The following is a 15,173-nucleotide window of genomic DNA, read 5'->3' as shown; positions in this document are numbered from 1 at the left end:
GTATTTCGGCCAGAAGTAATGGGTTGAACGATAAAAACATTTATATTTACATTTGGATTTAGTCATTTTGCAGACGCTATCCAAATCAATCCATAACCTGTGGTTTTCGTACAACTGAGGGGTAGATAAAGCGATTCTTCTTAAACAGGCACAGGAAGTGCTTGTATGGCAATATCAAGTTTTAGACATTGTTCAAATAAGTACAAGCTAGAAAAAAGAAATAATAAATAGAGATTTTTTTTTTTTTTTTAACGATGAAGCCAAGTAGTTTCGAAAGAGCTGAGATTTCAGCTGTCGCTTGAAAATTATTAAGGATTCAGCATTGCGGATAAGGGTGGGAAGATCATTCCACCAGCCAGGAATGGTGAATGGGAATGTTCTGGAAAGTGATTTTGAGCCTCTCTGTTATGGCACCATGAGGCATCGCTCACTAGTGGATCTCAGACTTCTGGAGGGGATGAAGATTCGTAATAAAGAGTGGAAGTAGGCGAGCATGCAAACATCAATGTCTTGAACTTAATGCGAGCCGCAACCGGAAGCCACTGCAAGGAGATAAAGAGAGGTGTAACATGGGCTCTTTTGGGTTAATTGAAGACCATTAGTGCCACTGCATTCTGAATCATTTAGAGGTTTGATTGTGATTGATGGAAGTCCAGCCAGAAGATCATTGCAGTAGTCCAGTCAAGAAGGGCCTGGACAAGAAGTTGTACAGCATGCTCCGTTAGAAAGGGCCTGATCTTTCTGATGTTGTGCAATGCAAACCTGGAAAAAATAAAACTGCTGGACTGGAGTGATGTGGATTATTGTGATGTTTTTATCAGCTGTTTGGACTCTCATTCTGACGGCACCCATTCACTGCAGATAATATATTGGTGAGCATCTTGGATGGACTGAGGGTGTACATTTTAAGCAGATTTTCATTTTTGGGTGTACTATTCTTTAATGTGAACAAAGGTTGATGCAAGTTCAACAGGATGTGCTTTTGATGAGTCAGTACAATATATAACTTGCTTTGTTTTCCGTAATCGGGCAAAGTATGTTTCTGCCCTAATTTAGCATGATACATCACAGAAGAATAGTTCAGTAGTTTAAAATGACAGTCAAAATTGATCTTCACATACACCTGCAAGCTTTAAAATATTTTACATGGCCTGCTTAAAAATACAAGACATAAGATATAAAATTGTATATAAATTATGAGAAAAAAATAACAATAAAAAACACATTAGAGTACATATTTATGTTGTATTTACAGTTCACTTGTGCTTTTGACAGTCTAGCATTACGCTACAGGATATGTTTAATTCTCAAGGCCTTGAATGCATCGCACTACGACCCAAAGAAACCAGCTGGCTTTGTGTTGTGGACCTTGACCTGGTTTCTCATCCCATCCCGGCATTATCTAACACACTGAATGGGTCAACCGGGATGTGCTGCCAAGAATGGCATTACTGGTTTAGTGGCCCATGTGAGCAGGGTCAGACCATGTGTTGGTTGTTAGAGAAAAACTGCAAAGGAAGTCATTCATGTCCCGTAGTCCATTCCTATATTTTGTTTGATCAATTTCAGTCTGCGATTTCAACGGTCGCTATACGTTAGTCTCCAGACCATTCATGTCGATGGCACAATGGTCCTTGTCTCTGTGTTTCAGGTGTCGTGGTGGTACGGGCGGCTTTTTCCGATCGGGCGGCGGCGGACGAACCCCTTCCTCCAGCTGCATGAGACGGGCCACATCTGGAGGGATGTGCTCAGGTTTGCCCCCTGGTGGTGGGGACTGGAAACTACCATTGTTCTGCTGACAGTTCGGCAAACCCTGGTTAGTCATGGGCTTTGTTTCGCAGACGAGAGGGACCTACAGAGAAACAGGGAAATGCTGATTCAGTATTTATTTTTATGCACCATTTAACTCAAATCTCTGACTCAAGTCAGCCTACCAGAGCGGTGTTGTGGTGACACAAAGCTAATATAAATAGTAGCTGAAAAACTTGGAAAAGTTGCCTCAGCAATAACTGAAATACGTTTAAGTAAAAATGCTCCTGTTTTGCATGTATTATGAACATGAGATCTTGTGCAACAATTTCAAACTGAAAAATTAAACAATATACAATATATACATTTAAGGTGTGATGTAGAAGAACGCAGATATTATATTTTATATCTATTTGAGGAAGGAATCAAAGTTTCTCTATAGGACTGTCAGATTAGCGTTGTTATCATTAACAACAAAAATATTTAAGAGCATTCTTGTTAATTTAAATAAAATATAAATATTAGATAATCAAAGTGCTAAAATTACTAATGGAAATAAAAATAAAAGTGGAGAACAAATGACTAAAATATACTAAAAATTTAATTTACACAAAAAAGTAATTTTGTATATATATATATATATATATATATATATATATATATATATATAAAGCACATGAAATTATAAAAGAAATAAGCTAAAATAATAAAAAACTAATGAAAAACATACATAAAGAATTAGATAAATAATACTTAAACAGCAAAGAATTGCTGTATTGCTTATATTACAGTCTTTTAATACACAATAAACAAACATGCTTCACATCTTTTGGTGGTGTGGTGAATGGGTTAAATCTCAGATCATGTTTTAAAGATTCAAGCTCTGTAATGAGGAAGCAATAAGCTATCATTATTTTACTCTTGAGCTAATTTGTCCAGTAAGTGTCCTACAAGTGGCTCTTAGTTAAATCTGTCTTCTGAATGACCACTTAATTATCAAGAGAGGAGAAATAAGATTGTCACAGAAGCACTCACATGTCCTGAAGAAACGGTAAAACAACATATGGTGTGCATAAGCCTTCAAGACAAATATGTTTTCCAAGCCATTTTTCCATAAATCGGAAGCCTATGTGTCTATATTGGATCCATCTGTAATTATCTACATTCTTTTTTTCTTATGAAACAATGTTTTTCCACCTTGTCGTGACTATCCTGTCTCTCTGTTTGTCGATATCTGCTTGTAATAGTCACGATCTCTCCTCTCGTCACTAAGTTTGTCCTGATTTACAAAACCTCAGTATCCTTGAGATGTCTTTGTTATTTCAGCAAGGTATAAATTAAATGACCTGTCCTTTTTGTCAAGGAAAATACACTGAAACCCACTCTAGATTTCTGTGTTTCAGGGAATTGTTGTTTTCCATTCAAATGTCCATCTACCTTTATTCATCTGAGTAAAAACTGTCGGAAATTACGTTTACACTTATGTCTTCATGAGACGCTGACAAAGACATGAGATGTCATTCATTGTGGTCCGTGACCATGCAACTTGTAATTTTTGATTTGAATAAATTCAGTGAAATTTCTTTGTAGGGTTTGCACTTTTCATAATATTTTGAAAACAGCACTTCACAAACCCCACCGAGAAGACACGATGCTAGGGAAAAAAACTCCTTTAGATGATAAAGAAATAATCTTGCGAGGACCAAATTCAGTCTTTGTGTTTGTGTAAATATATGCAGGTGTAGTGCATTTAAGTAGTGACTTAGAAATAGTACAGATATTTCTTTTAAATAAACGTATTTACTATTTAAAACAATACTAATTAAAAAAAAAACATTTTGGACACTACTATAGTTATACAATTTATCCTAATTTAAATAAAACAGATTATTAGTCTACTTGTCAGTTGTATTCTCTCTCAGGTAACTCACCCCATCTCCCTCTTTAATGAAGTCTTTTCTGCAGATATGGGCCATGATTCCTGTGGCCAGAGCATCTCCCATCACATTGACCATGGTGCGGAATCGGTCTCTGAAGAGGTGAGGACAGATCAACAGAATTAACTCCATGCATTTTAAAAACAATGGTGGATAAAACAAAGTCCGGATAAATACAAATGATGGCAAATGTACAACCAAGCCCAAGAGTGACTGATTATTTGTCTTTGTGACGGACTGATTTATTTTTTATTTTTTGAAAACTCTGATTGGTGTGACACCAGTAAACTCTTTTTTATGATAATAGTGACCATTCGTCATTTCCTGTCTGAGAGGCCATTCACACAGAGCATGATATTGCATTTACAGTACAAGCGCAGCATACAGGGCGGCATAATGAAAAAATGCGAGGGCTTGTGAAAAGTTGAACTTCTTGTAACTCATACAGCATTTTAAATATAAAGCATTCTTGCAGCTAAAGAGGGCAATTCCCAGTTACATTTTTAAATAGAAAAACAATGGAAAAAAAGCACAGTAGAATGCCAAAAACATACTGTGTGTGACCAGCCTCCAACTGTGCATTGACAAAAAGTGGTTTCTACCTAAATGTCAAGATATCAAGATATCAAGCACATGTCTATACTTACAGCGCCCAATCAACAGCGATAATGAGAGTGATGTCATCAGTTGGCAGTCCGACGGATGTCAACACTATCACCATGGTGACCAGGCCGGCCTGTGGGATCCCAGCTGCACCGATGCTGGCTGCTGTCGCTGTAATACTGGAAAACATGGTCAGTTAATCATTACACAGCAAGCACAACGTTATGAAGGACAAGCAACACTGTCGCAGTAAAGCTTTTCCTTTAAAAAGCTAATTTAGGTTGGCAAATCTGGATATACTAGCACTAATTGCATGCAAATTTAATGAATGACTGAGAACCAGCCTTTGTGCAAACAGTAATTACAAACAAAATCAAACACAGAATGAGCACCTGCACACAACATTCTCTTGCATGAATGCTTTCATGCATATGCAACTCATGCACCCTCGCAGGTGTAACATCAGTCAGCTTGTTCGGGGTTTAATGCACGCTGCTTCACTGATGAATAACGTATATCAATGTCACAATTTGATCTGCACACAATTTATAATGCAAAGGGAAGAATAAAAGATACTCTGACCTTCTCTAGTGAAGTAATGAGTCTCTAATGGGAAACACTGTTTGGTATTTTAGGTAGATCGGTGCAAAAGAGCCACTGACAGCGAAGCTTAAATGTAGTGACATAATAGTTTTGAGCAACGTTATTTTTAAGAACAACATCTACAGTAATTTGTTACTCATTATAAGAGATCCTAATTACGGAAAGTGTCGAATCACAACATTAGGGTGATTGTGACCTCTTAATTGGGCGGTGCAATAAAGGCACGTCTCCATTGCACTGCTTATGTGGACAGTGTAAAAGCTGTGGCCTGTTACTCATGCATGAAAATAAATAATAATTATATTGAGTGATTGCAGTAGTAAGAGTAGTGCAATAAATGTGCATCAATGCTTACATGCAATAAGTATATGCTGCTATTACACTGATTACAGTATAAAGACTGTAACCCGTTTATATAGGAATCACAATAAGTGCATGCTGCTTGCTACGCTTATTTGGGTTCAATTAATTCTGTAACCTGCTAATTTAAACATTGCAATAAATGCATTCTGCTGTTGCACTACACAGGTGGGCATAGTCAGTTCTTTAACCTGTTAACATAAGTGTCTCAATAAATGCACGCCGTTATCGCACTGCATGCATTTGCAGTCATTTATTTATCCTGTCAATAGTTTTTTGTTAGAAATACATGCTGCTATTGCAGTGCATAAGTGTGCAAAATCAATTCTGTAACATGGTAATATAGGTGTTGCATTAAATGCATTCTGTTATTGCTCTTCTTACGTGTGTAGACTGAATCATGTGACCTGTTAATATAGGTGTCACAATAAATGCATGCTGCTATTGCACTGCATAAATATACAGTAAACTCTATATCCTGTTAATATAATTACAGCAATAAATGCATGCTGCTATTGACCTGATTAAACATCACAAGCATCCCAACACTGGCAACAGAGCATATGAAAGCTAAATATGAGAGAGAGAGAGAGAGATGACTGATGGGAAGACTTGGGAAGGCACAATTGAAAATTGCATAATAATCCAGTGGTAAGACAGCCATGTGACAGCGGTGTTTATCCCTGTAACAGCGCTGCCCAAATGCTCTCTTGCCCTCCGTCCCTGTCTATATCTCTACACCCTCCATTTCTTCATCTGACCTTCCATTCGCATCATTGCAAGGTCTTTGTATCACTCTGTGATGTAGTGCACATAGTGAACTCTGAAGTATCCACATCTACTTATGCGCTTGATGTTGCTTTTAGTCCAGACAGGCTGACAGGAACATTTATGATTCTGTAGCATTCCAGACCTGACGACACAAAAGCTCTGAGATAACGCTGCATGGCATATAATCTCATGAACACATCTGTGCAGTGGCGGATGTCTTGTGCATGCATAAATACACCCCACATGAGCATGTGCACGCTCACATGGATGGAGGAAATGTGAAGTGATCTGAAAAAAATATAATAATAATAATAATTTGAATAGTAAAGAATTTAAGAATGGTTCAACATGTTTTACATTGTATTATATTATATTATATTATATTATATTATATTATGTTATGTTATGTTATGTTATATTAATTATATTTAGACCTTTTACATTTCTTATGCAGGACTAGATAATGCATACTGTGAGTTTGTCACATTCAACATTTTGCAGGGAACTTGCATAAAGCTTGACAAATGTCTTCAAACAATGGGTGAGTAGTTCAACAGCATATATTGCGTCATGAAATGTTTCTGTTTTGCATAACAATTAAAAAAAATGGACACTGCTGTTTGGTAGCATTCTGCTTAAACAAGTAGAGTGAATATTTTAACCTGTTAATTAAGGCGACAAAATTAGTACACCCTACATGCAAGTGCGAACAAAGGAATGGAATTACCATATTCTAATCTGCAGATGCATAGACTAATTACTTGTGTTATGTGTTATTTGTTTCACTAAGTTTATTCATGTTAATATGTGATTTACACAAGATGCAGTGGAAAGTAAAACAGGGCATTTAACACCTGCAAACACTAGATCATTAGATAACAGAATGCATGGCAGAAACACTTTCCTTTTGTTTTTAATGAGAATGTTTCCGTTAAGGTCGTTAGATGTTTCTGTAGCACATCTATTCTGATGCATCAATGCAAAGATGGATCTTAAGAGGTCTTGAGTTCTTTTCATGTGGATTTCAACAGCATCTCTTTTTACTGTAGCTCAGAATCAGCACAGCATGAAACTCTGGTGTTGATTATTTATATATTATAAGATAAAATAATGTAAAACATTTCAAAAGTTATTTGGTTTTATTAGAGCTTACAGCTCATGAAAAAAAAAAAACAGTATCTCAAATTATTGGAATAGATAAATAATTTAGATAAAAGATTTAAAAAACAGAAAAGTTCAAGTATTTACATTTATGCACTAAAAAAATTAAATCAAACATAAATTGACATGCCTATCTAAACCTGTCTCATATTGTCAATATATGAGCATTTCATTTTGTTTGCACAAAAAAAAAAAAAACCCAAAGAGATCAATTGTTTTTACAAACTTACATTGTTTTTTCAAACGTAATCATTCAGATTCATTGTTTAATACCTGATAGTGATGATTTGGCCAAAGTCAAGCTCGTAGTTGTTGACCTGGGCGATAAAAATGGCTGCCACAGCTTCATACAGCGCAGTGCCGTCCATGTTGATGGTGGCTCCCACGGGCAGCACGAAGCGAATGATCCTCCGGTCGATGTGATTGTTCTCCAGCAGGCACTTGAAGGTGATAGGCAGAGTGGCAGAACTGCAAATGAATAAAAAGATCTCAGTTTTACCCAAATATCAAAGGCTACAAGCAAAAACTCAAACATTTCTTATCATATTCAAACACTTCCAGATTTCATCTGCATGTTTGTTTGTTCAATATTATTTCCAGAACACTAACAGAATCCGTAACACATTAATAAGTCCCTTGTGAGAAAATCAGTGTAAGAAATGCTAATGAAGATGTTGAGCAAATTCTGCATGATATTTCACCAACTGTTACAGCAGTTTTTCTTTAATACAAAAATGAATTCTATTCATACTGGATGCAAACACTGAAATGATGCGACTACTGCAAGAAAGACTGAAGTAAGACATTGTGTTATGAATAAATTACAGATGAGTGTTGTGCTGTGGAGCTTTATTTTCAAGACCCTCTCTCTCACACACACACACACACTATTATGCTTGTGGGTTTCTGCAGTTTTGTTTTAAGTGGATGCAGTGGACAAAAGCATAAGACATTTTTATGAAATTCATCATGATGAGAGCCTGTGCAATATTTATTTAGTTTTCTCTCTTCCATTTCTCTCTCTATAATGTATTTTCCTGTGTCAGGAACCGTGGGATGGGAGAAAACATGTTTGTCACATCAGTATGAGTGGAAAATAAAAGAAATGTCTTGCAATTTAAATATATTTTTAGCCAGCTCGCTTAGTTACTTGCACAAAGGCAAGAAACTGAACAGGATGGAAATAGTGGGCTTAAGTTTTTAATATTTATCTTCAAAGGTTTGGGGTCAGTAAGATTTTATTATTATAATTATTATTGACTGATTGATCAAAAGTAACAATAACTATCAAATTCAAGTTTATTTTTTTTTTTAAATTTCAAATAAATACTGTTCTTTTGAACTTTCTATTCATCAAAGAATCCTAAAGGAATTGTATCACAATTTCCACCAAAACATGAAGCAGCACAACCATTTTTAACATTGATAAAAATCAGTTTCTTGAGCATCAAATCAGCATATTAAAATGATTTCAGAAGGATCACTTGACACTGAAGACCGGAGTAATGATGCCAATACAGTTACTTTAAATTATAATACTATTTCACAGTTTTACTGTTTTTACTGTATTTTTTGATCCGATAAATGCAGCCTTAGTTTCAAAAGCATTAAACATTTTTAACATTAGTGTGTGTGTGTGTGTATGTGTGGGCATGTTTTTGTGACATATCAGGACACAACTCTGTATAATGACATGGGTATGACACAAGTATTACAAGGAGAGGGTGACTTATGAGGACATAACCCATGTCCCCATTTTTCAAAACGCTTATAAATCATACAGAATGAGTTTTTTTTTAAAAAGTAAAAATGCACCAAGTTTCCTGTGAGGGTTAGGGTTAGGTGTAGGGTTGGTGTAGGGCCATAGAATATACAGTTTGTACAGTATAAAAACCATTACACCTATGGGATGAACCCACTTTTCAGAAAAACAAACCTGTGCGTGTGTGTATTTTCTAAAATGTTGATATCAATTAAACCAGAAAAAAAAAAATCCATCAAATTTGTTTCCACCAAAACTGACGTAACTTCTTGGAGGATGATGATGAAACTAACAGGATGAGTATGAAACGGTGTTTGCGTGTGTTGTACCTGGAGGACGTGGCCAGAGAGATGAGCAGGGCCTGCAGGATTCCTCGGATGTAGACGATGGGGCTCTTCTTGGTGATGAAGAAGTACATGCTGGGCAGGATGAAGAGGCCGTGCAGAATCAGGCCCATCACCACAGTGATGGCGTAAAAGCCCAGCTTCTTCCCCATCGCAGACGGGTCGCTCATCTCCAGGATCTTACCGGCCACCAGAAACACGATGCCAAATGGGAAGTACCTGCACAGTAAAGTAGCTGTTCACAAAATATCCTCTAATTATATATTACTTAACCATTAAAGCATACTATATTGTTATTGATACACATTTCAGGTGGCACTTTATTTTACAGTACGTGTACTAACATGTACTTATAGTGTACTTACAGTGTATTTATCTAAAAAAGTTCTGGTAACACAAGGGAACTACATGGGGTAGGGTTAGGTTTAGGGGTAGGTTCAGGTTAGTACCTAGTTATTAAATAGTTATTGTAATTACTATAATAAGTACACAGTATGTACATGAGGAACAGGACTGTAAAATAAAGTGCTACCCACATTTCCGATGTGATCAAACTGTTCCTGAAAAACCTGTTGCACAGAATCTACTTCATGCCTTCTGTCTTCTGATTGATAGTTTATGCATTTTTAGCAAGCAAAAGGCCTTTTTGTGTAATTATAACTTCAGCTTATGCTTCTTTTTGCCTGTAAAATCTTTACTGATTTTAATAAAGCAAATGTAAGTTTTATATTGTTAGTAATATTTCAAGTCCAACACTTACTGAAGCAACTTAGGTTTACTTGATTATCCAGACATCATATTTTAGAAAAATCAGTGAATATCAAATATGTTAATCATCATTGTATTGCAGTGCATTATATGTTTAGATCATAAAGCATTTAACTATCATCTCACTAAGATGTATCATTGGCAGATGTAGAGTGATGACTGGTGTTTACAGTATATCATTTATGTAAATATCTTGCTGCTTTAGAATAACAGCTTTCAGAATTACGTCTTACTGCAGTTTCATGTTTTTTTGTCAAGTTTTGACTTCTCAATAAAACTTATTTTTATCAATTTTCAATTTATTGTACTGCATGAGTTGTAAAAGTCTGAAGTATCTTTTAGAATATATATTTTTAAATGTTTTGTTTGGTTAAGTATAAAAATACAAAATAAATAAATATTATTTATAAACATTTATTATTTTTATAAATAAAAATGTTTTTTTCAAGTTTTAGATTAAGTAGCTATTGTGTTAGCATTCTTTTTTTTTATGAGATAAATTAATAAATAATAATTTTTTATTGTATACAACTCATTAAAATTTTATACAATTTAAATGAATATTTATTTTAGAATAAACTAAATGATTTATTAATTTAGCTCATTTCAATATAGTCTTACCAAATGACAATAGCGACGATTTTCAGCACTGCTTCATTGAGACTTTGGCAGAAGTTCACCAGAGCACTGCCGTTAGGACCCATCCTGCCCAACATTATGCCTGTGCAAAATAAAGCATCAATATGCAAATATGAGATATGATATGAAAATATTTACACATTTATCATCCAGTTCGTTTGTTGTCTCTGTGCCAGTGTTCTCACCCATGGTGGCAGAGAAGATGACGATCCCCAGGACGTTCATGCCCTCGCTGGTGCCGGGAAGCGTCCGCATTACCACGTCAGGAGGTGGTGTCAGATCCAGCTGGAAGTTCTGGATGTCCGTCCCGTTATCGTCCTGAATCCCGTAGATTAGAGCGCGCCGAGTGGTGGTTTCTGTCAGACTGGTGGCCACTGTCGTCTTGGGAGTCTTCATAATGGGGACACTGTTGGTACGATACTACAGAGAAGAAACACTAAATGAATCTGTAATGAATGAAAATTTGCTGTACTCACACTCTGTCCATCCTAGATGTATATGAGTTTGTTTCTTCATCAGATTTGGAGAAACGTTGCATTACATCACTTGCTGACCAATGGATGTGAATGGGTGCCGTCGGAATGAGACTCCAAACAGCTGATAAAAACATCACAATAATCCAAAAGTAATCCACACCGCTCCAGTCCATCAGTTAATATCTTGTGAAGTGAAAATGTATGTGTTTGTAAGAAACCAGTGGTGGACGAAGTACACAAATCAAGTACTTGAGTAAAAGTACAGATACGTATAATAAAATATTACTCCAGTAAAAATAAAAGTACTCCTTTTTCAATTTTACTCAAGTGAAAGTACAAAAGTACTAAATTTTTTATGTACTTAAGTAAAAAAAGTACTGAAAGATAGATGTTTTCAATTTTATATAGGCTAATTAAATTTTATATTAGCACATTTTTTTTATTTTTTTTATAATCATGCTGCTCAAAATACCTGGGATTTTTTCCCAAAATAACCACTATATGGAGTCAAGATATATTTTTGTTGTTGATATGGACTACACTGATGAGAGTAATGTTAACTGTGAAGCTTACACTGTGATGTACCTGAGAGAAAACAGAGATGACCATTTGATTCTCTCCAGTAAGAACAAAGTATTTTAAAGTTTGTTGTTTTACAGAACATCACAGTTATATATGACATGATAATAAGGCCTGAAGATTTTAAGGAAAATATAATTATATTTTCATAATGATTTTTTCCTTCTCAAACCTTGTCTGGGGTGTAAAAACACCACTGGCCAAACGGGGTGCATCTCTTCCCCTCTTTGATAATTACTAGTTACCATGTTCTGAACATCACATCCTTTCTTTTCTCCCCAGATGTAATCTATATATATATAGGTGGTTGAATAAAAATATTTGGACATTATTTATAAAAACTACCTCAAGTTAGCACCAGCAAGTTTGTTAGCTAGACAGTTAGCATCAGCTAACAATATTTACTTATTTTCAGTACGGTTATGAATAACGTCCTTAATAACAATGGATGAAAAGTTTAGAGCTCTACTGATGATTAAGTCTAGAGTGTGTCCACCTTTGTGTGTGGGTCCATGTACATGCTGAATCGACAAGTAAAAAAAAACCTCAAGTCCAAATATTCATTTATCACCAATTAACTGTTTGACAAACACTTCCTGCTTCGATGTCCAGATCCGAATTTAAAAAAATCTCAAACATGTCGCAACCGAGTCGCGAACAGGTTCCGAAGTGCCGATCTGAATCAACCGAGTCGCGAACAGGCTCCGAAGTGCCGATCTGAATCAACCGAGTCGCGAACAGGCTCCGAAGTGCTGGAATTGCCGATCTGAATCAACCGAGTCGCGAACAGGCTCCGAAGTGCCGATCTGAATCAACCGAGTCGCGAACAGGCTCCGAAGTGCCGATCTGAATCAACCGAGTCGCGAACAGGCTCCGAAGTGCCGATCTGAATCAACCGAGTCGCGAACAGGCTCCGAAGTGCCGATCTGAATCAACCGAGTCGCGAACAGGCTCCGAAGTGCCGATCTGAATCAACCGAGTCGCGAACAGGCTCCGAAGTGCCGTTCTGAATCAACCGAGTTGCGAACAGGCTCCGAAGTGCCGATCTGAATCAACGGAGTCGCGAACAGGCTCCGAAGTGCCGATCTGAATCAATAGAGTCGCGAACAGGCTCCGAATTGCCGATCTGAAAACTTCGACCAAAGAATGTAAAAAAATAACTAAATTTCTCTAACTCTATACTCTAATAACTCTACAAATCTATGAAAGACTCAGATCACGTGTCTAAAAATAAATCGCTATAGTAAAAGAGAAATAATAAGAGGAGTGAAGTTTCCTACCGTTCTGCTGTGTTTGGTCCTCAAGCGCGTCTGACGCTCCGCGGCGCGTCTCCGCCCCTCACACGCACGTTTACAGTGCTAAATTAATCATCTTTGCTAATTATTATACATTTACTTCATTGTCAGCTCCAGGTACTTCATTTATTATTGTTCATTGAACTGTTTGAAACAAAAAAAAGGTTGTATTTCAGTAATAATTCTAAATGATCAAAATAAAATATATAAAATAATGGTTTCTTTTTTAATATCCTTTAAAATATAATCTATTTCTGTGATGTGCAGCTGTATTTTCAGCATCATTCCTCCAGTCTTCAGTGTCACATGATCTTTAGAAATCATGAAAATATGATGATTTATTATTAGAACTATTAATAGTTGTGCTACCAAATATTATTTTGGAATCTGTGATCTGTGAAAGTGTTTTAAAGTTTGTTGTTTTACAGAACATCACAGTTATATATGACATGATAATAAGGCCTGAAGTTAGGAAGAACATTTTAAGGAAAATATAATTATATTTTCATAATGATTTTTTCCTTCTCAAACCTTGTCTGTGGTGTAAAAACACCCCTGGCCAAACGGGGTGCATCTCTTCCCCAAGTATGTCGTGTTAAACTAAAATAATTATTAATTTTTTTAATAATATTTATCATGCAAGCAGAAAGATGTCATGACAAACGTTAAGTGATTATTTGAACACGACTGGATCCATTCAATGCGCACATTTTCATTACACATAACACTTTGAGCGAGTCTTAATGTTAATGAACTTCACTAAACAGGGGTGTGTGCCGCGCAAACCAGCAAAAGGTAAAGATGCAAACATGTAAGACAAGTAGACAATGTATCAGTATCTAAGCTGATTATTAGCCTACTCTTGAACTGATTTGGTTTTTGAGATACTGAGACGCGCAATGCTGCTGTTTGATTGGTGAGCGCGCTGTGCTTATTCATTCGTTTCACATCGTAGCCTAAGCTTTAAATCGTTGCCTTTTAAATATATACAAATACTATAACGTGTATGATGTATTATTATAGGTAAAATTACTCTTGCAAAGCTCTGATTTCTGAGAGATGCACAGAGAGGCGACAACAATGCGGTGTTTGATTTGCGCTCTTTTCACTCATAAAGTTTACATTCATTCACTTCTGGCGCTGATCCCCTGGCTCATGTTATCTAGCAAACACCAGACTCTGTCAGCTTTAGACGAGTATTCAGGCAGAATTATTCCTTGTCCGTTTTTTAAGCGATTACCCTTGCCATTCCGAATAAGGTATTCGGCTTCAGGCATAACCCTAATTATTACATTACATATTTTATTTTTACATGTAACATAGATAAGGTCATATAGTAACAGCTCCACGCAATATTGTTATTCTAAAATTCACATCGTACTTGCCAACACTTTGTATGCATTATGGTTAATACATGCTGGAGTAGTCGATTGTTTCCGACAGTGCTCGACTAGTCTATGCAAGCCCTAGTACAGTATGACAAAAATGTCGCTGTATTTATGTGCGCATGTCCAGTAGAGCCAAACGTATCCATTCTAGCCTTGCTGCGCGCATTTGTCATATCCCGAGCTTTGCGTGTGTCTGTGCACTGTGCCAAGGCATCAGTCATATAAATTTTTGACCACGGACATGTCAGCAAAAGCAGCATTATAAAGTAAATAAAATGAAAATAAAGTACATACAAATAATTTGACCTTACAGCTCCAAACTCTGTTCTAGAGGGCCAGTGTCCTTTATAGTTTAGCTCCCAGGGTCGGACTGGGGGTAAAACCACTACTGATTACCAGGCCCCAAAGGAAGAGAGGGCCCTTGAAAAGTATGAATCTGAAATATATTTTATTTTACCTGGATATTTTCATGAGTGGGGGGCATGGGGGCCAATCAGGACTGCCTAAGCATAGGGCCCGGGATCTTGTGAAATGCCCCTGTTAGCTTTAACTCTAATTATACACACTTGAACCTAATCAAGCTCTTACTAGACACACTAATCTTCCAGGTGTGTTAAGGCCAGTTGGAGCTAAACTTTTCAGGACATTGGCCATCCAGGATGTAGTTTGGAGACCCCTGTCCTACAGAGTTTTTTCTTTGCACATGCTTTTTGATCATTACAAATAATAATGTCAAAT

General features: G+C 36.4%; 1 protein-coding gene across 1 annotated transcript in view; it reads right to left on the bottom strand.

The window, feature by feature from the left end:
- Positions 1-869: 869 nt before the first annotated feature.
- slc1a7b (solute carrier family 1 member 7b) overlaps positions 870-15,173 on the bottom strand; it is a 49,346-nt gene continuing 35,042 nt past the window's right edge. Inside the window, exons 5-11 of the mRNA XM_052593289.1 lie at positions 10,883-11,117; positions 10,680-10,779; positions 9,276-9,509; positions 7,458-7,652; positions 4,334-4,468; positions 3,681-3,780; positions 870-1,852 (exon numbers count right to left, since the gene is read on the bottom strand). Of these exons, the coding sequence (XP_052449249.1) occupies positions 1,589-1,852; positions 3,681-3,780; positions 4,334-4,468; positions 7,458-7,652; positions 9,276-9,509; positions 10,680-10,779; positions 10,883-11,117 (1,263 nt within the window). The 3' untranslated portion in view covers positions 870-1,588. The remainder of the gene's footprint in view (positions 1,853-3,680; positions 3,781-4,333; positions 4,469-7,457; positions 7,653-9,275; positions 9,510-10,679; positions 10,780-10,882; positions 11,118-15,173) is intronic.

The sequence above is a fragment of the Carassius gibelio genome, chromosome B23 (genome assembly GCF_023724105.1).
Source record: "Carassius gibelio isolate Cgi1373 ecotype wild population from Czech Republic chromosome B23, carGib1.2-hapl.c, whole genome shotgun sequence".
Classification (NCBI taxonomy): domain Eukaryota; kingdom Metazoa; phylum Chordata; class Actinopteri; order Cypriniformes; family Cyprinidae; genus Carassius; species Carassius gibelio.
The sequence above is the reverse complement of the archived record's forward strand: the minus strand, read 5'-3'. Positions and strand labels throughout refer to the sequence as shown.